This window comes from Diabrotica undecimpunctata, chromosome 5 (assembly GCF_040954645.1).
Source record: "Diabrotica undecimpunctata isolate CICGRU chromosome 5, icDiaUnde3, whole genome shotgun sequence".
In the NCBI taxonomy this organism is placed as follows: Eukaryota; Metazoa; Arthropoda; class Insecta; order Coleoptera; family Chrysomelidae; genus Diabrotica; species Diabrotica undecimpunctata.
In genome coordinates, this window is record NC_092807.1 from 8288167 (window position 1) to 8310785 (window position 22619).

At 34.6% G+C, this 22619-nt stretch overlaps 1 protein-coding gene across 1 annotated transcript in view; it reads left to right on the forward strand.

Annotated features, from left to right (window-relative positions):
* Dp1 (satellite-binding protein 1 Dp1) overlaps positions 1-22619 on the forward strand; it is a 36726-nt gene that overhangs the window by 405 nt on the left and 13702 nt on the right. The window contains exons 3-11 of the mRNA XM_072531420.1: positions 8807-9026; positions 10958-11162; positions 12526-12673; positions 13394-13810; positions 17693-18049; positions 20276-20461; positions 20520-20747; positions 20831-21225; positions 21597-21794. Of these exons, the coding sequence (XP_072387521.1) occupies positions 8851-9026; positions 10958-11162; positions 12526-12673; positions 13394-13810; positions 17693-18049; positions 20276-20461; positions 20520-20747; positions 20831-21225; positions 21597-21794 (2310 nt within the window). The 5' untranslated portion in view covers positions 8807-8850. The remainder of the gene's footprint in view (positions 1-8806; positions 9027-10957; positions 11163-12525; positions 12674-13393; positions 13811-17692; positions 18050-20275; positions 20462-20519; positions 20748-20830; positions 21226-21596; positions 21795-22619) is intronic.

A 22619-nucleotide genomic window follows, 5' to 3' on the forward strand; every position in this document is an offset into this window, starting at 1 on the left:
TTTTCGTAAAAATTTAGCCACATGGTCTTTCCTAGTTCCATATGTTGAATAGACACCATTTGTAGATATGCCTTTTAATTTTTTAAAATGTACGTTTCGAATCTATCAATTAAGGCTTTAATGAGTGAAAATTTGTTAAATTTTATTACAGACATATAACAGCCTCCCGTCTAAATCAGTTAGATGAAATGTTGCCATTTCTGGTGATGATCCTTGAGAGGGCAATGAACAATATAATTTTTTATAACTTTTCCGAAGTTGTTGACATTTCTTGGCTTTCTCTTACCGACAATAAGTTATAATCTTTACCTACATTAGTCTTTTGGATTTATAAAGCTTTATCTATTCAAGCAATTAATGGTGTTTGTCATTTGAATATTTCAATAATAGATTTACTATTTAATGAATATTTAAGTAATGATTTGGCATTTCGTTAATACTATTATCATTGTTGATTGTTTGATAACGGGAGGTTGGATCTTTTGCTTGTATTTTCTTTAAATTAATTATTACTACAATACAAAAATATCAAAGAATTGATATAATTTTAAAGCAGTGTTTTGATACAATTGAAATTAATCTCCAGTAAAATCTATGCTGTATGTAAAATAAATACATTTATTTGTCAAAAGTTTACTTAATAAATAATTAATTTTTATTATTTATTTTTTGCAATATTTAAAAATTTTCAATATGGGCAAAAATACAGTTTGTGTAAAGCCAAATTTATATACAATTCACAACAAAAAATGCAATTTAACTTTTGGTGCCAAAGACTGTACTGCCTAGACTGTACCAAAGCTTTTGATAAGATTAATCACTGTATACTTATTGAAAAGCTCAGCAAATTTGATTTTGATTCAGAAGCATGTATGTTTATGAGGTCATATCTTTCTGATAGGTTAAATCAAGTTAAAGTGGGGAACAGTTTATCTAAGCCATTTATGTCGACATCAGGTGTACCACTAGCAACTTGGGTCCTCTTCGCTATATTTATTAACGATTTGCCTTACTGTGTGAAGTTTTAGACAAGCCTGCTATTTGTAGATGATTTTAAGATATTTCGAGAAATTTCAACTCTGCAGGACTCTGGGATGCTGCAATGTGATCTAAACTCAGTAAGTCAATGGATCGATGATAAGAAAATGTTTCTAAACACTTCTAAATGTCATGTTGTTACTATCACTCGAAAAACACAACACATGGAGAACCAATACAAAATTTCTAGCACTGTATTTGGAAGAAAGAACACTTGTAAAGATCTTGGAGTAATATTTCAGCGAAAAATCTAACAAGCAACTGTACACAACTAATAAGACTGATTTTTCACCCATAAATAAGATGTTAGAAGAATGTAATCATGTGATAATTAACTGTGATATAGACTTTTAAATTCTTAAAAAAAACATACAGAAGTTAAAACACTTCACAATTGTATTTAGGTATATAAAAACATATAGTTAAAACTTTTAAAAGGGTCGTTAAAATTTATACAGTAGCATAACATTTTCGATCTAATCAGATCATCCTCAGTGCCTTATGTAGCTGAAGCTAACAATGAACATTCAACTACATAAGGCACTGAGGATGATCTGATTAGATCGAAAACGTTATGCTACTGTATAAATTTTGATAACACTTTTAAAAGTTTTAACTATATGTTTTTATATAAATAAATACAATTGTGAAGTGTTTTAACTTCTGTATGTTTTTTTAAATGATGGTATACAGCCAACTACTGGGATTTTCCCATTAATTTTTTATTTTAAATTCTGTGAAACAATAAAAGTTGCTTTTGAAACAAATTTCTAGTCTGCAAAAGTTCTTGTCTTACAATTTAATTTAGTTGTATAGTGTTTTTACTTGTTTTATTCTGTCTAGGTTAGGTTAGGTTAGGTTAGGTTAGTTTTTATTATAGTTATTAGTTCTGAGCAGTAGTAAGCACTCTTTTAATGCAATAACAATCATTTTTTGTTTTAAAGGAGGTTAAATAAATAAATAAATTAACAACCAATATTTCCAACTTCTTATGGGACACACACAAATTAGAAATGTTTGGAAAGGTTTTTAAAACCCCGTCCATTGTGACGTTAGGTAGTCCATTGTGATATTTTCCAATTATTGTGACTTCCTTAAGGAATTTAGATTTGACAATAGTCAAAACAAAAATCAACTTCAGGGGATAGAAATAAGTAGATGGTGATAAGTAAATAGTCCAAAGTTTCTTAGACATCACATGAAAATAATTTGCATTTGGTAGGAAGCATGTTGAAAATAAATGAAGATTTAAGGAGGGAGTGTACACCTTAGTCATGATGTGGGATCACTAATGGTATGGCCCAGAATATCCAAGGATAGGTTATACTGAGCGCTAATTTTCCTTTATTGAAAATATTTCTTCTTCAGTAATCTTCTTAGAAGCAGATGCTGCTTTTTTCCATTGAAAAAACAGATTATATGGAAAGCACAGATTCAAAAGTGAGCTAAAAAGACAAAACCTACATCAGGTTTTCCCACATCCAACCAAAAGAAGAATGAAATAATGAGAGCTTTAAAAATGAGACTAATAAAACATGTCAGATAACACAAGATAAAAACTTATACAACTTTTAATCTTGTCAAATAATTACATAGGTATTTTATAATTTATATAAACATACATTTTCGTTCAAAATATTTTGGCGACTATAATACAAATCAGTAGCCAAAGATTTTTATCAGCTGAAATAAACTTTTATCAGGAAACAAACTAATGTTATAAAAAAGATAAAAGTCTGCGTTAAATATACTTGTTGAGATAAACAAATTTCAAGGACTTGCTGCAAAATGATGATGCTTGTGTTTTAACTGGATTGGGGTTAATTATAGCATTTAGTCTAGGCTATTTGGGACTTTTAGTTGGAAAAATATTCCAATTAGATTTTTTTTGTATAAGCTTATTAAATAGTTACCTGATAAGAAATCTACATGTTGTCGAAAAAAAATCATGGTCAAAAATTTCTAAAGAAATTGTAAAATGTTTTTTTTTGCCTGGAATAAGAGTGGAAAACAACTTCTTATTTTTGTTCTCATTATGAACAAAAAGATTTGGGTGGACTTATCTCTAAAGTAAATCATTTTCGAATTACAATAGGTTTTGTGTCTGAAAAATCATAAAAATGGCTTTTTCAAATGTCAAAAACAGTGGTAAGAATTTGGAATTTTATATGAAGCCAATGTTCTAAGATATCTTTAACATCTCCTTATAAAGCCCTGGAAAGTTTTTTCAATTTTTTTTTATTGCAACCTTTCAAGTCTTTCAATTTTTAACTTTTCAAAACTTTTTGTGTTGAATTTCAATAACTCTTCTAAACATCCTTACACAATCTGTAAATGTTTGCACTACATTTGGTTAGACAGGTTCACTGAACTTCAGCTAGAGGGAATACTTTAAATTCATGGAGTGGATACAGATTCGCTTAACATTTGGCAGATCTTAAACTTTATTATATCATCTGTGTTTGTTTAAAGATTTACATGATGAGTTGATCCATAAGGTTTGGAGATGGACATCATGGTTAGCTAAGATTTTATCGATTTGATCTATTTCTTTTGTTTCTTGGTGTTTGGTAATAATTGTGGTGACTCTTTTTGAATGTATGTATCGTTTGATGTGTCATGAAACATAACTGTTCTGTTTAGGTGTTTTAATTATTCTTTTCAGTCTCACTATCCATTGCCTTCACCTGCCAAGCTAGCATTACTGTTTTTCCACATCGATGTTAACAATGAATCATTAGTTCATTCTCGCCTTTAATTTTCTTTTTGTTGTTAATAATTAATAAATGAATAAAACGATAACGGAGAACGTCTGATTAAATTATGCAAACTAAACAACCTAAAAATCACCAACGGATTCTTCATACATAAAAATATTCATAAATATACATGGACGCAAGAAACACGAAAGCTGAAATCGATAATAGACTACGTAGTAGTCAAACAAGATACCACAATAAAGATAAAAGATGTGAGAGTCAGAAGAGGAGCAGAATGTGGAACTGACCATAAACTACTGAAAGCAAAAATGGGCATTAATTGGAAACATAACAAGACCCCCTCTACAGAAGAACTGTTGAACACTAAAAGAGAAAAACAGTACAATATAGAACTACTCCAAGAACAATCAATAAGAGAACTATGCAAACAACATCTAGACCAAAAATTAATAGAATTCAGATATAGCAACATTGAAGAAATATACAATCATATAAAGGTGAGTATAAAACAAGCAGCATTCAAAGCCCTTGGAGAGAAAGAACATATAACAAATAAACAGCACTATTATAAACTAAATGAACCAACAAAAAGAATAATTGAAGAAAAAAAGCAACTATACAGAAAATAGCTGACTACAAACAACGATGAAGTTTTTAAAGAATATAGAGAAGTGAAAAAACAAATAACACAGCAAAAGAATGAAGAATGGGAAAGAACCTGCTTAAATATTGAAACATACATAGGAGGTACAAGAACTTCGGAGTCATTGAAAGTACTGAGAGGATTGAAACAAAACTCAAAAGAAAATATTAAATTGGGAAATATACAGGACAAAGAATGGAAGGAAAACTACAAAGGAATAAGCTTAATATCAATAGGAAGATTATATGGGAAGATACTGCAAGAAAATTTAGAGCAAGCTATAAAAGGAAAAATCAGGGAGGATCAGGTAGGCTTCACGGCAGGAAGATCATGCATAGACCACATATACACACTGGAACAACTAAGAAAAAAGCAAAAAATAGAGATACATTTGAGCATTTGTGGACTTGAGAAAGGCATATGGTTCTGTACCAAGGTCAGAACTATGGGAGACAATATACAAATTAGAAACACAGACGGAACTCATAGAAGCTACAAAAGTTCTGTATAAAGAAAATAAAGTGTCCATTAAAATGGGAATAAGAATCATAGGAGACTTCACCACAACAAAAGGACTCCTGCAGGGTTGTTCCACATCTCCAACCCTATTCAAAATATACTTAGAGAAAGCCTTGACTACATGGAAAAGAAAATGCGAAGGCAAACGAATACCTATATACGTTTAGGTTTGCCGACGATCAAGTAGTGATTGCACAAGACCAAGAAGACTTCAGTTACATGATGAAGAAACAACAAGAAGAATATACCAAGGCTGGCTTAGATATTAACCCCGCGAAAACAGAGTACCTCGGTTTTCGGTTTTCTGGTCCATCTACAAGTGAAGAAGACATAGATAGAAGATCTACAGATTGACGACAACGTAACAATCAAAGGAAAGGATAAATTCAAATACTTGGGGTTTATAATCACGAAAAAGGCAACAACAGAGGAAGAAATTAAGCAAAGATTAGGACAAACAAGAACAGCAATCCAACAATTTAACTGAGTATGGTGGGATAGACACCTAAATATGAAGACAAAAACACAGATCTATAAAACATTAGTGCGAAGTATTATAGCATATGGGGCTGAAAATTGAATTATAAACAAGAAAAACAGCAGTATTCATCTGCGCTATTTCCCCTCTTGTTGAAAATGACCCCCAGATATTTGCAGGATTGCACACCTTCTATTTTGTCGTCTTCCAAGACTAGGTCACATATTTCCCACTGAGAGATATTCACATTTTTTCATATTCATGTTTAGATCTGCCACCTCATATTCTTCTTGCAGTTTTCTTACCATATAGCCTAGATCGTAGCTGTCTTCGACAATTACTACCTGGTCATCCGCAAAGAAAAGTGTATGTAGCGTGTTTTCTTCCACCGTTTTTCCCATGTTTCTACATTTTTTTACCCATTTACTAAGGATCTGTCCAAATAGATTTTAAATAAGGTGGGTGACAGACAGCAGCCTTGTCTTAGTCCCTTTGTTGTTTGAAAAGGAGAGGTGATTTCTTGTCCCATTTTAATTCTGGTTTTTTATTTTAGTAAATGTAAAAGTGACATCTACAAAGTTGTTTTATTCTTCATTTGTACAATTATTAACTGATATCCAAAGCTCGTTAGTGGCGATTTCTTATCGATAGACTCGCCACCTCCAAAACTTTGGAAAATAAACGGACATTGTCCCTTTGAGTTTTTTTTTACATGGTTAGAACTAACTCTGTACAATGTCTTACAATTGAATATTTTGACGTAGATTTCGACTTCCCTTACAATTTACATTGCGCTTAATATTTAAATGTTATATTTTATGCTACGATGATCCTACATTATGGCCTAATCTTCCGAAATGTGGCAGAAATAAGAAAATTAAAAATAATTAAGTATTTTCATGTTTTTACAATGATCTATAGTCAAATTATTCTTTTTATTTTAGTAACTGCATATTTACAATCTACTCTACAAACTGTGGAGTAATAAGCAACAGTGTTGATGCGTAAGGAAGCTGCCCAGTGGCTGTATATTCATTTGTGGAATATGACCTTTTTCCAGGGCTGTATTTCTGCTGTCTTTCAGAAAAATCTCAATTTTCAGTTTTTGAGGGTTAGGCCTTTTGGCCTAACATCATCGATTTGTTGATGGGATAGTCTTCTGACAAATTGGTTGGTATGGTCTTCCATCTCGTTATTGTGCTTTACAGCTCTTGACCGATTTAAATCTTTGATAAATTGAATTTTGAGATATTTAGAGTAGGGTAGAGTAAATTTTTATTTGCATAAAGTTTGTTTTAACATAATTGAGCAAATAACGTCACATTATTAATCATAGATTAAAAAAATATATATTGACGTCACAGATTAAAATATATTAACATTACAAATTAAATATGCTGATCAGGAAGACGGATAGGCCAGGCACTCTGCCACAGTATAGGGCTCAATGTTAACTAGGTGTTGGAAAACCTTTCTTTTAAAAGCTCTATAGTGTGTTTCCTGTTGTCAGATGGTAGACTATTGTAAAATTTAACACATGCATACAAAGGACTTCTTTGTGTTAGAGACGATCTGTGAAGTGGGAAATTCAAATTAAGGCTTCTTGTATTATATTCATGATTGGGAAGAAAGTGATAAAACAAAGTAAAATTTTTAAAAAGGAACATAATACATTCAAATATGTAGATGGCTGAGAAAGTGACTATATTGAGTGATGTGAATTAGTCTCTACAAGGATTCTCCTGCATTTAGTCCTAAGATCACCCGGACTTCCCTTTTTGGACTACAAAGACAGTTGAACTAACCCCTCCAGCACCCCAGAAGATTACTCCATATCGCATAACAGAATAAAAGTTTGCATTACACAGAGTGTCCAGAAACTGTCCTGACAAACGAAAATCGGAGATTCCTCAGATAATTTTAAGACGATTTAACCCAATTCAGCTAGTCCGAAAATGCTTCCTAAGGGAGCTAGAGCTCTTTGAAGATGGCGCCTTGTAATTAGTTTTTTTCCTCCAGGACGCTTCTATTTAGAAAAATGAAACTTGGTATGATTTATCCTTCAGAGTTAAATCGATTCCATTATTTGCCAATTTCTAGTACCTGTCATAGGCGTCCGTAGCATTTTCGGACTAGATGATTTGGGTTAAATCGTCTTAAAATTATCTGAGGAATCTCCGGTTTTCGTTTGTCAGGAGAGTTTCTGGACACCCTATATACTGATAGTAAAATCCCCTGGTCTAGATAGCTCTTCAAAACTGTTTTGTTCTCCCCAATTCAAATTCTGGTCAATATGAAGACCAAGAGATTTAACTGATCTAGCTGGTTCCGTGTTTTGTGATAGAAAATTGATTGTATCTGGGACTCGTGACTGGCTGGTTCTAAAGTAAACAAAAACTGTCCTATCAGTATTAAGCGACAACCTATTTCCACTGAACCACTGTTCGGCCTTGCTTAGAGTTTGTTCTGCCACTGTGTGGAGTGTTTCTTATGTTTTTCCCAGAAAAGCGCATTTGAGTCATCAGCGAAATTTACGAGGTTTAAGGAACTACTAACCACTGCATTTGGAAGGTCGTTTATGTAGACCAAAAAGAGAAAAAGCCCCCAGACGCTCCCCTGTGGTATGCTTAATTTTAAATTGATCGGTTCAAAGTAAACCTTCATCCCTTTTTCTCCAAGCATACTTTTTGTGACCTATCTGTGAGAAATGATTTGATCCATTTTAAAGCCGTTCTCTGTATTCCCAAAGGATGTAATTTTTGTAATAAGAAAAAATGATCTAGGCTATCGAAAGCCTTAGATAGGTCCAAAAAGCACCTAGTGTTTTCATATTTTAGTAGTTTTCTTAAAATTTTTGATATAAAATCATAGGTAGCTGTCTCAATAGATCTCCCTGCGAGAAAACCATGCTGCGAACTACTAAATAAGTTGTTATAGTAAAAAAGTTTTCAGTACCACAAATTTGCTCTCCATTGGTCAAATGAACACCATTCAAACGCGGATCTAATGTATTAGTTACCAAATACACTGAGTTTATAGCAGTATGCTTTCTTTTACTCTTGCTTTGTAAAGAGACTTGAAAGTAATACTGTGCTACTTAACTTAGTTTCGGCTTATCTGATTCTATTTTGGTTATACTATATCCAACAATGGGGTTAAAGGTTTGGCTTCAATTATTTTAATTTTTATCTTGGCTATCTAAGCAATCTGAAGACATTAAAAAAATTGTTTGTCATCTTTTCGATCACTTGTGACAAGATATAATAAAATATGAAAAATATTGCCATGGACGTACTCATTATTGAATATATTTAACACGGATTTTTACAACTAAACTAGTCAAGTAAACTCTAACGATTTGGCTAGAGCGAGATATCGATGATAAATAAAACTTGTGATTTTTTGCAGTGTTGCTGTAACGACTTGGCACGAATCAGGACAATCCCAATAAAATGCAGCAACCAGTGATGGAAGGCGGAGCGGCCTACGAGCCCTCTGTAAGAAGCTACGACGATCTTTTTCCAGCTCTACCGGAATCGACACCACAACAGCAAACTAACTCCAGCATAGGACAATGGACCAACAACAAGATGAGAGTTGGATCGACAACAATTACTCAAGTATTTAGGTGAGTTCTCTCATGTTATTTCGAAACATTATTGGTTTTATTATTTCGAAACAGATATTTAATTTGTTTAAAATATAAATAATAAAATTACTTTATTTAGTTCTAAAAATATTTGAATTTTAAAAATACAGAAAACAGTATAAAGCTTGGCTCTAGTCTACTGTACCGCCTACGATACCATCTTTTTTAAAAATTGCATTTAGTATCCAAAGCTCGTTAGTGGCAAGTTTCCTCGATAGACTTGTCACCTCCAAAACTTTGGGAAATAAATTGACAGTGTGGTTATTTTGAGGTTTTATAATATGATTATAAATACTCACTATACTGTCTTACAATTGCAAATTATATCACAGATGCGGAGGTACTGGCATCCTATCTTTATCTTACATACTGTGTGTGAACTCTCTGCGCAAAACGCCAAGTGCGGCTCAGTAGCTGACATTAGGTACACTATGTGTACGCTTCCTACTCAGTTTTTTTTATAACCTTGATGAGATAGTATCAACTTCGTTTCTTTGCGACAATGTATTGTACTTTCTGCGTAATTATTTACCAAGAGCCTTATATAAGCCTTATTTTTGGTGAACTGTGTCAAAAGTGCTCAAAAATCAAAAAATACAAAAAAAATCAAACAAAAAGTAATAAAATACCCAAAAAAATTTACATGAAAAGCCAGCAAAAATATGTAATTGTCTTAGCTATAACAAACGTAATTAAAAAATAATAAATATTGATTTTTTTATTAACTTATGCAAAAATACATAATATTGTTTAGTCATCAAGATTTTTAATCTTTCAAATCAATATGGCCGATATGCGCATAAAGTAAAATTTTACATACATTTTAACTTTTAAAAGGTCTACAAATTTGATTTGAAAAATCTAATCTAATATTATATTAATCTTAACCTAACCTTTTTTTTAAAGTAACCTAACCTAAATTTTTTTTTGTAATTTTATTGTCTGTCTAACAAAGTATAAGCATTAATCATCATTAATTGCATCAGTAGTAATCCACTGTATAATCTCTTCTAAAAATGATCTTTTTTCCTCTAGTCCATGAACTTGCCTATATTTTCAATTTTTTATTAATTGGTACTTTACCATCCGGATAGGCCAGAACTTTTGGTAAAAATGAACTTTTATGGCTTTTATTGTTGATACGGTGACCAATATACGGTGTTAAAACACTATTTAATTTACCAGACTTTGTGAAGAAAGTGTATTTTGCATACTTTGGACTAAATCGTGGTGATCAAGACAAAGTTTGGACTCTTTAAAAAGTTTACAAGGGATGTATGGAGGACCTTCGAAACTGGTTTAGGGTAAAAAGAAAAGGACTTTGGGGTACCGCTATTTCGGTTCAAAGGATTCAACTCAAAATCAAAGCATTCCATTTCATAACCAAATCTCCCCTCAAATATTCGTCCCCTTCATCACGATGCAGAAACACTTGTACCAAAACCAATGTTACGTTAGGTGAAAATCCAGACTCAGATGAAAGTGAAGTACAACCTCAGGACGATCAGGAGTCAATTTTGTTACACTGACTGAAAGATGACACTAGACCAAAATTGTTTTTTAAATGCAGAAATAAATGATTTTGGTGAGAGATCTGGTTCTTCTCAAAAATACTGCTTGGATCGTGAAGGTTGTGCATACTCATACCATACTTGTAGTATGGGTCTTAGGCTACAGGGGAATATGCTGCAATGACAGAGCTATCAAACTTGTCAGAAGAGAATAAGCTACAAAATACTTATGTCCAGTATTCTTTCATTGACTTGGTAGTCGAGTTATTCCAATTACTAGATAGTGGTCACTTCCGCGGTGTACTAGATCAGAATGATCTTTCTTTAGTCAGAAATATCCATTCTGCAGAATAACTGTGTATTGGTTACACATTTAACTTTTATTTAAATTTTTTTTAGAGTTCCATACGAAGAACGCAAACTCGATGTTCAAAAATTCGGCGAAGGCGAATCAAATCATATCTGCGGTAACATAATGAAGGAAACAGGAGCCCACATTGAAATATCTCACGCTAAAGATCAGTCACTGACATTCCTCGTGACTGGCAAACAAAATGAAGTACTAGAAGCAAGACGAAAGATTTTGACACATTTCCAAACGCAGGTAAGAACAATTCTTAAGAATTTTTTTACACACTTTCATAGCTCTACAAAAAATCTATTTAATTTCAAGCAGCGACAATAATAAATCTCTGCAATTTGTGCATTTGATTTAGGGCCGGGTTATCAAAACACACAACATTTTGCTCCTTTATTTTTCTAAAAACTTTTTAGGTTTTTGAAGCATATTAAAAATAATATTGTGCGTAATAGTTAATTAATATTAATAGTTAACTATGGACTCCAAAAGCATTTCAACTCAAGAAACATTCAAAGAAGAACTAAAATTATTATATACAAAACATTGCTGAGGCCGGTCCTTACATATGGAGCACAAATTTGGACTCTAACGCAGAAAGATGAAAGACTTTTGGGAATATTTGAGCGTAAAATACTCCGCAAAATATTTGGAGCTATAAACGACCAAGGGTAGTGGCGCAGAAGATATAATTTTGAATTGTATCAGCTCTTTGATGAGCCAGATGTCATAACGTTCATTAAAACACAGCGACTTAGACTGGACACATAATACGAATGCCAGAAAATACGACTGCTAAAAAGCTAACCACAGGAACACCTGTAGGAAGAAGAAGCAAAGGCCGACCGCGAATTAGGTGGTTAGATGGAGTTGAAACCGACTTACGGATATTAAAAATCTATGCATTAGATACCGCAGTGGTGTTCCTACAGTTTGTGAAGTTAAACTACAAAAAAACTAGTATCCTTCCCATTAACAGTTTTTTATCAAAATGTTGTGAGGCATTCATACAAAGATTTCCTATGTCAGGATCCAAAGATCCTGAAAAGTATTTCCTCTTGCTTGTACAATATAATTATTTTAGTGGAGAGTAACTTGAATGATAAAACAACTGATTGTGAAATTAAATGTGATGGTTTTAGTATCTACAGATTTGATAGATTCCAGAGAACCAATGCAAAGTTGAGTGGCGGTGCTGTACTAGTGTTTGTTAACAAGCTAAAATCACAAACCATTAGTATTCGTGAAGATCGGGTTGAGAAATATATATCTTATGTCAACTTAATGAACTCAAGTTTGTGGTCGGTGATGTTTACATACTTCAACAATTACCTCGTGAAGTATACAACTGGCGTTGTCAAACTGTGGAAAATGTTGTTCTTCAATACTGAGCACAGGATATCTATGTTTTCGGTGATTACAATCTTCCCAATGATCATGGGAGAAAGATGAGTTTGGTGTTATGGTTCATTGTCCTGCAGGTGATCCAGCCGGGAATATTGCTCAAGCCTTTGGTTTTTTTTTAATTGTATCAACACACTAATATTCCCAATAATCGTAAGTTAGTTCTTGCTTATCAGATTGTGCTTCAGTATTTTTTTATTTACAGGCAAATAGACAAATAGCAATTCCAAAAGAACACCACAGATGGATTTTGGGCAAAAAAGGTGACAGACTGAAAGAATTAGAGAAGACCACAGCGACAAAGATTTCAGTACCTGCCATGAACGATCCATCAGACATTCTTACGATAACAGGTAAAGGTCGATTCTCACTATACGTTCCGTTTACTTTCCATACCCGTTCCATATACCTCCCATTGTTTTAACCACAATTCTCAGTAGCCGTCGCGTTTACTTACAATAAGTCTGGTTTTTGAACTTTATATTAGAGTGGAAACAACTTCCACATTCAGTTGTGTAGACAAAAATTACTTTTTCTGAGTCATCCAGTATCACAGTTGCTAAGATTTTGCATTATACACATAAACAAACAAATAATTTAAAATTTATTCGGCATCGAGTTCCTTGACAATAGCTGACCGAATATTGTCTTTAAATGAATTATCGCTATATTTTTTATTTTCAAAATCATATAAGGCATTATTTTGCCTGACAAGTTCCTATCAATTTTTCGTCATTCATATTTATCTTAACAACTTAGACTGAACCGCGAACCGCTGATAATATTCGCACTATCCATACCGTACCCGACACATCGCAGCTTGTCGCAGAAAAAATACGTGGCCGGTAATCTTGAACGCGAGGCTTCGGGAATGGTCGGTAAACGGAACGGAAAGTGGGCATATACTATATGGTTTGTGTTTAATAATATTTTATGTAAATGGAAAGCCACGGATATGGAAAGTAAACGGAACGTATAGTGAGAATCGACCTTAAGTCGGTGACTTGTATGGATGAATATGCAATAATTATAATTACTGACAGTTGATTTTTACTACATTTGTTTCATTACAGGTACTAAAGAAGGCATCGAAAAGGCCGAACACGAAATTCGCGTGACATCTGACCAACAATCCAAGAAGGCCTCAGAACGTCTGAACATCCCCAGGCATTTCCATCCTTTCATAACTGGTCCCTTCAACCAAAACCTCAACAGCATGATGTCAGAAACCGGTGCCAAAATCAACGTACCACCACCTTCCGCCAACAAAGATGAAATCTTCATTGCCGGCGAGAAGGAAGGTGTCATGGCGGCTAAGAACAAAATCGAGGATTTGTACAAATCGATCGAGAAGAAATTGGGGACTGTTTCAGTGGAGGTGCCCAAGAGCCAACACAGATACGTGATTGGACCAAGAGGATCTACGATTCAGGAGATCTTGCAGACTACCGGTGTTAGCGTCGAGATTCCACAGACTGATTCACCAACTGGTAAGTTTTTTTACGATTTGATGTATGTTATTTTTGTTTTATATTCGAAATCAACATTTTTAATAAAAAAATATATTTACGTGGTTTATAATGATTAAATAAAGTTTGTCAAAGATGTATTGAAACTACAGAAGAAAATACATGTTGTGTAAAAAGTTTGTAATAGAATGCTGGGATCACTTGTTCAATTCGAGCTTTACTTTTCGTATATCCCTTTTATACATCGTGTCATCTTAATGTGGGTAGCCCTACGTTGGGCGCCGATTGTGTATCAAGAGAACGTTGACTTGTTCACTCAGTACAGTCTATTGTTAGTGTCATAACATACTGTCTTGCTGAAGACTAATCCTTGCTGATCATATGGTGCAATAGGTTTGCTACTGTCTCATTATATTAGGCGTTTATATATATATATATATATATATATATATATATTTATATATATATATATATATATATATATATATATATATATATATATATATATATATATATATACTGAAAAAGCGATAAACGCTTGTCATCAACGCTGATCAAATAGAATACAAAACTCAAATATTTGGGTGTGCAGCGGAAGATAGGACAAAGAAGTACTCTTTTTAGTTAACCAAGCTTTCGCAAATCTTTATTTGCATCATCAGGGTGCTACAATAAACAAAATTAGTACAAAATACAGAAAAGAATTATTTTGCATCTTACACTAATTGAGGTTAGTTGTCGTGATGTTTATTAAATGAAATGGGCAACTCATTTGACCCCTACAAATGATGGCAAAAACTATCCAAAATTGTTCTTAAAAAAACGTTCTTTAACAAATACATATTTAAAACACTTTAAAACACATATACAAGAACACTCAAATAAAATTATGTTAAAATAATTACAGAACATGTCATAATATAAAATTTAGGTTATAATTTCTTATCAGAAACAAAAGAATTGGTTGTGAATTCGTTACTGCCAACTTAAAACGATAGAACGTTAGATCTTAATGATAACAATTCTTAATGATAACAATTGTTATCATTAAGATCTAACGTTCTATCGTTTTAAGTTGGCAGTAACGAATTCACAACCAAATATGTGTTTTAAAGTGTTTTAAATATGTATTTGTTAAAGAACGTTTTTTTAAGAACAATTTTGGATAGTTTTCGCCATCATTTGTAGGGGTCAAATGAGTTGCCCATTTCATTTAATAAACATCACGACAACTAACCTCAATTAGTGTAAGATGCAAAATAATTCTTTTCTGTATTTTGTACTAATTTTGTTTATTGTAGCACCCTGATGATGCAAATAAAGATTTGCGAAAGCGTGGTTAACTAAAAAGAGTACTTCTTTGTCCTATCTTCCGCTGCACACCCAAATCTTTGAGTTTTGTATATATATATATATATATATATATATATATATATATATATATATATATATATATATATATATATATATATATATATATATATATATATATATATATATATATCTTCTTGAACTTCCAGGGCCATGTCGTCAGCATACTCAAATTTTCATGAAATAATAGCCGAAACATCTAATGTGTAAATGTTGAATAGGAGGGGAGACAGAACTGACCCTTGTGGTAGGTCGTTTTGCAAACTTCTAAAGTTGCTAATTTCTCCATTGAGATTTTTTTGGAAAGTCTATCAAAGCATTTTGTTAATAGTCTCGTATATATTATTCTCTCGAACACTGTGTGATATATGCAAAATATGCACTATAGATCTAAGCAAATATCTTAAATCATAAGAATTTTGTATAAGAAATAGTGCAAAATTATGACAAGCTAGAGTGAAAAGATAACTTATCAATGGTTATCTTTTTTCATTAGTTTGAGACACTTTTACTTCTTTTTAGCGTAAGCTCCTGGACTAATGTAGTATTTAAGATTTGACTTTCACGCAAGCGCGTAGAAGTATTTCATTTTTTTTTAGGTTATGTTACTTCTTGTCAAACTGTTTTGGAGGCATTTATTTTATTTAGAGTATGGCATTTCTACACATCTACAATATTACAATAAATGTCGAGGTTGTTTATATAGTTAATCGACTCGATCGTCGCAAACAGGAAGTCTTGTGAACTGCCCTCGTAGGCTGGTGGCACTCCTCCGTTATGTGCTTGATAGATTGGACATTGTCGCAGCTGTATGACGGTGATGGTCGCTTGCCCCATTTGTTCAACATATCTGCACATCGACCATGTTGAGTTCTGATGCGGTTAAGTGTGCACCAGGTCTTACGTGGTAGGTCAAATCCAGGAGGTGTCTCTGTGATGCAAGGTATGGCTGTATTTGGATGAGCTGCCGACCATTCATGGATCCATTTGGTGATCATGTTGACCCTGTGGCTGCGGCTGATTCGGCAGTTTGTATTGGAGATTTTCTGGAGCGCAGTCGACTTTTGGTTGCATCACGTGAGGGTGGAATGTCGCTTAGCAATGGTGGCCAATGTGTTAGTGTAGATTTGATTACTCCAGCGATCATTCTCATGGTGTTATTTAGCTGGACATCTATCTTTTTAACGTGAGCACTGTTGATCCATATTGGCGCGGAATATTTAGCTACAGAATAAACAAGAGCTAAGCCTGAAGACCTGAGTGTGGATGCTGATGCCCCCATGTTTGAACAGAGCTTCTGAATGATGTTATTTCTGGTTTTTACTGTACTTAAATGTTCTCTAAAGCTTAACGTTCTGTCCAAGGCCACGCCTAGATATTTCGGATGTTTATTGTGGTTGAGTCACGTGTTATCAAAGTGAACGTTACTTGTTCTTGACGCCAGATATGGGGATAAGTTTCTAGAACGTGCGTTGGCCATTGCTTGCCTGGAGGTTTATAGACGTTGGTGATAGTGATGCTGCCGACTTTTGTAACAACGGTTTGTATGTTGTCCTCAGAGGAGGTGGTAACAAGGGATTCGTTTTCCATATTTGTTTTTATGTTTGTGGCTGTGCCGTATGTTTGATGATAGGTAGCACCCAGCAGTTTGTAGCTTGGTCTTCTTCTTGCAGTACCGTCTCCTATCGGAGATTGGCTACCATCATAGCAATCTTTAACTTGTTGGCTGCAGCTCTGAACAACTGTATTGAACTGCACCCATACCACTCCTTTAAATTTCGCAACCAGGAAATCCTCCTACGTCCCACATTTCTCTTTCCCGAAATTTTTCCTTGGATTATGAGTCTAAGCAGAGAGTACTTTTCTCCTCTCATTATGTGGCCCAGATATTCCAGTTTTTTCGTTTGTATGGTTTTTATGACTTCGCATTCCTTCCCCATCTTCAGCAGAACATCTTGGTAGCTTGGTATTTTTCCCCTTTTTCGGAGATCATGTTCTGTTGCGCAGTGGGTTTCCAGTATGGCACAGACGTCGATATCGTTATCTTTTAGTATCCTTGTTAGATACTGGCTTTTGACGTAGCTTATGTTTTCTATATTAATGTGACAAATTCGAACTGTAGGCCTGATTTGTCTAGTAGAATAGCTCTGAAAAGAGCTTGTTGGTAATATTTTAAGTCATACTTCTGTATGTCGTGGTCGGGAGATACTAAGATTGTCTGACCGCCAGTATTTGCTAGTTCATTTAGCGTTATCCAGGGTGCACGTGTAGTATTCTACTACGACGCGAACTAGCTCTACACCCCTTTTAGAGGCAAATGTTTGTTAATATTTTCTTATTAATATTTACACAATGTAAATATCATATTTTATTTTTTGATTCTCCAAAAAGTATAAAGACAATATGTCTCTGTCTTTTTCTGTCTTTAGCTGCTAGGGAAGCTAAACTTTTTAGAACCTGTTATATTAGATTTCTTATCCTCAAAATGTAACTATCTGCAATTATGCATACATATATCATTTTATTTTTCAGGTACCATCACATTGCGTGGCCCTCACGATAAACTAGGTCTCGCCTTGAGCGTAGTGTATGAAAAGGCCAATTCCGTTCGCTCAAGCGACGTGGACGCCCCCTCGTGGATCCACAAATACATCATCGGTCGCAAGGGTGCCAACATCAAAGAGATCACACAAAACTTGCCAAAGGTCCACGTCGAATTCACCGGTAAGGACGACAAGATCAAAATCGAAGGGCCGCCCGAAGAAGTGGAAAAAGCACAAGAACAGCTGGAAAGCATTGCGAAGGACCTTATCAGTAAGATGACCTTTTTGGAAATGCACGTGGATCCTAGACTATTTAAGCATATCATTGGAAAAAGTGGTGCCAACAGTAAGTACAGATTTACATCTATAAATCAGCTTTTTTATTTATTTATGTTTCAAACTGCATTAATAGTAAAGTGTTAAGCATATTTAGGCTTTTGTTCAACACTGAAGTGTTTTCAGTTTGGCGAAATTTTTCGAAAATAATGGAACATCTCCAACTACTATCTGTAATTTTTGAATAAAATATGGTCGATAGAGTTTTTTAACTTCATTAAACGGGAAGAGATTAATCCACATTGGATTATTAGTGGTATTAAAGACTTTCAAGTCATCGTTAAACACGTAGCCTTAAAGCAGTTCATGAAAATGTTGGTGCGAGCCCAGAATCAATCAAATTTGCACAGTGGTTCAAATTTGAATGTTGTCAGATGTATACAGCCCATTTACACCACATCATTATGCTTCCTGGATGAAAAGGAGTGGCGCCATATTCGCGCAAATCTTTCACATGTTCGAATTCTGGTGTAGCATCTTGCGAATGATTTCTTTGTTGACCTTAATTCGACACACTCTAATTTTCGATGGATATCCGAGGGGTTTTCGCCATAGTTCACTGTAAATTACACTACAACAATCCAAACAATCATGTAAACATTAAAATTTGACGGAAACCAAAGGAATGTTCCCCTAGTCTAGTCTTAAACTTTGTGCCTTCTACCCTTTCAAGAAGAAAGCCCTTTATAGATACACTTTGCCGTCATTTTTACACAAAACGACTGTGCAAAATTTCAAATTTGCAAGTGTAAATCAGAGTGCGTGTTGCAAATAACCAATCTTTAATCGATATGTTAGTTGTTACAACATAGTTCATAATCTACAAAATATGCACTATAGATCTAAGCAAGTCCCTTCAATAATAAGGTTTTTGTAAAAGAAATAGTGCGAAATAATGACAAGCTAGAGTGAAAAGGTAACTTATCAATGGTCACCTTTTTTCATTAGTTTGTAACAGTATTTTTGTCTTCAATAGATCTTCAATATCTGAGTAATCTGAGCACTGTAGTTATTAAATAGCTGCTTTGGACATACCACAAACTCATCTGATGAAACCATCTCTTTTTTACACACATGTTGTGTGTTGATTATGATGAAGCCTAAGGAATTTTTGAACAACTCCTGCGATCCTGCAACTTGCTTCACTTTTACTCATTGTTTCGTGCTCTGTTCACAGCTCATTTATTCATTAACAATTATACAAAAATATCAATTAATAATTTTCCAAAATATGTTAGAATTAGCCGAAAAAAATTTTCCACATCATTCAGTACTTCCCTATGTCATTGTATTTAATCTTGAATTGGTTTCGGTATTCTGAAAACGGAAGGAGTTTTTTTCTACTTTACCAATTACCGATCACTTCACTTTGTAACTTCCTTTAGCATTGCTCCAAGACATAATTGTGATCCGTTCTCTTTGAGAGTTGGAAGACATTCCTAGAAGAGCCCCGATTCGTCTGTTATATAAATTTGTTCATAGCTCAGATCATTTGAAGAAAGGAACTGTTCTAACTCACTTTTAAATTACTCAGCTCCCTGTTGGTGACAGCTAAGCTTCTTTACATGAAGTCCTGTCTCCTGTATCCCATGTCTTTGCTTAAAACGAGTCAACCTCACAAATGATTCATCAAAATTTCCTCATCTCAACGCATCAAAAAACTGTGCTTTTGCAGCAATTATTTGACTCGATATGGATACATGTGGTACGAAGTTGGGCTATCCATTCTACCAACGCTGCTTCTAAATTCCACATAAGGCAAGAAGTTTGTTCCTTTGTTTTAAAATGTGTTGTGCTGTTAACTTATCGATACTTTCCTGAAGCCAGATACGGGAAGCACTGTTTTCAATTTTTCTTATGAGTTTACATATATATCTCTATTAGCCATTGGAACGCCCCCTGTCTGCGTTCTGAGCACAGTCTCAGATAAGTAAGGAACAGGGAATAACAGAACTTAGGAACGCAATTAAAAAATTAATTTCCTTCCCTACAACCCTTATATTTTTCGTTATTTTAGACAATTCGTTGAAAAACTACAGGGTATGACTCATGAGGTAATACATAACACACTGAATCGGATTAAGGATTCCATTTACCTTCTTGGTACATAATAAATAGTAATACCATTATCAGTTTTAACACATTTTGTGTTAAAGAGGAAGAAGAATGTGCCGATATACTAATAGAAAATGTTAATTCGTTGTTGTTTCAGTGGTTAATCTCTTTATTGTTTCAGTAAATAAACTTAAGGAAGACTTTAACGTACTAATCAACATAGACGAGAGCGGTCTAGTTCGAATTGAAGGCAACAGAGAAGACGTTGCTAGTACTAGAGCAGAACTAGAACAAAGAATCTTCAAGCTAGAGAACGAAAAAGAAAAGGACGTAATCATAGAACAAAGACATTACAGGAATATCATAGGTAAGTTTCGTTAACTCCACAGCATAGATGGTAATTTCTAAAGAAAGATACATTTTAGGTACTAAAGGTGAAAATATCAAAGATATAAGAGATAGATTTAATCAAGTACAAATTTACTTCCCCGGTCCAGGAGACCGCAACGACATCGTCAAAGTGCGAGGACCAAAGGAGGATGTCGATAAGTGCGCCAGGCACTTGGAGAAGCTAGTCAAAGAACTGAACGAATCGTGGTACAAAATTGACCTACCCATCTACAAACAATTCCACAAATTCATCATAGGAAAAGGTATTATTCCTACTATATATTATTTAACACGTTAACTGCCAACGTTATGTTGTGAATGCCGATGTTTCAATGTTGTATTTCAGGTGGTGCTAACATTCGCAAAATCCGTGAAGAGACCCAAACCAAGATCGATCTTCCGGACGAAGGCGACAAAAACGACACCATAACAATCACCGGCAAAAAAGAAAACGTCGAAGAAGCCTGCGAAAAAATCCGTAAGATCCAAGACGAATTAGAGAATATCGTAACTGAAGAAATCACGATCCCGCCTAAATTCTACAATTCCCTCATCGGTGCCAAAGGAAAGCTCATTCACTCGATCATGGAGGACTGTGGTGGCGTCACTATTAAATTCCCCACGGCTGATAGCAAAAGCGATAAGGTTACTATCAGAGGACCTAAAGAAGACGTCGAAAGAGCTAAGCAACAGCTGTTGGATCTAGCCAACGAAAGACAACTTGCCAGTTTTAGTGCCGAGGTGGGTATTCTCTTGCAAATAACTAATTACAGATTTTTTGTAGTATTTTATGTGCTAAAGGGTGTTCAAAAGCCTTTACATTGGGTTACATACGCACTGAACTGGAAATATTGTTGATAAGTTGGTGAATATAAATATACGGTTAAAATTTCAACGTTGTTAATGTTGTTTATTGTTTTTTCTGCACGAAAAAGTACGACAGTATGTTTTTTTTTATTATTTTTTTCAATTCAAAGTTGGGATACATCGAAGTATTTTTGGTCCCTTCAGCTCCGGATCATCCACGTTCCACTTTGTTATTAAAAGTGATTTAACTCATTGCTTTAATTTGGCTAATGTCCTAATTATAAATAAAATGGTTAATATTCCAGGTGCGTGCCAAACCTCAACATCACAAATTCCTCATCGGTAAAAATGGTGCCAACATAAAGAAAATCAGAGACTCCACCGGTGCTCGTATAATATTCCCAGCCGACGATGACGAAGATCGAGAGGTGATCGCTATTATTGGCAAAAAAGAGGCCGTCGAAGAAGCCAAGGCCGCTTTGGAATCCAAAATTAAGGATATTGTAAGTTTATGCATAATTATAATCATTTATATGTATCACAAGTTTATAGTGTCTTAGTATTATTGCTACATCAAATTATTAGATGATGTTAAACGGCTACATGGATTAGCGGTATTCGTGCTCTGCTTCGGTGCGGGTGGTCGCCAGTTCGAGTCCCCGTGAGGAAAACCCTTTTTGTTTAATGTTATTTGTAAATTGATTGTAATATTGAAAAGTAAAATATAATTTAAAATGACCAACGCCGACTAGCGGATAGTCTAACTACATAAGTAATAATACAACTATGACGTCATCACGAGGCGATGTCATGGCCATATAAGGAGCGACTTTGGCGTGGAGGGGGACGAAGGTGGACAAGACTTTGTTGTGGACGGGGTTTTATTCCCATTGGTCGGTGACTTCGCTCTTACATTAGCTACGGAAAAATTGACATGGCAATGTCAATTCCGAAAAGAATACGTTACAGCTGCCCGAAAAGAAGAAGAATTGACAGTTGACAAACGGTACCGGTCTTGGCTAAGGTTCATGCTCGGACGGTAATGCAGATTCAACCCTTGCCCATAGTGACGTCACACTGTCTCGCCCAAGTGTCCCATCTTCTGTGCTTGAGCGCGGAGTGGGGACGAAGGTAGACGGGACTTTGTTGTGGACGGTATTTTGTTCCCATTGGTCGGTGGCTTCGTTCTGACAATAGCTACGGAAAAGAGGAAAAATTGACATGACAGACGCCCGAAAAGGAGACGTTAAGAAGACATGCTCGGTCGGTAATGCAGATTGAACACTAATCGACAGTGACGTCACACCGTCTCGCCCAAGTGTCCCAAA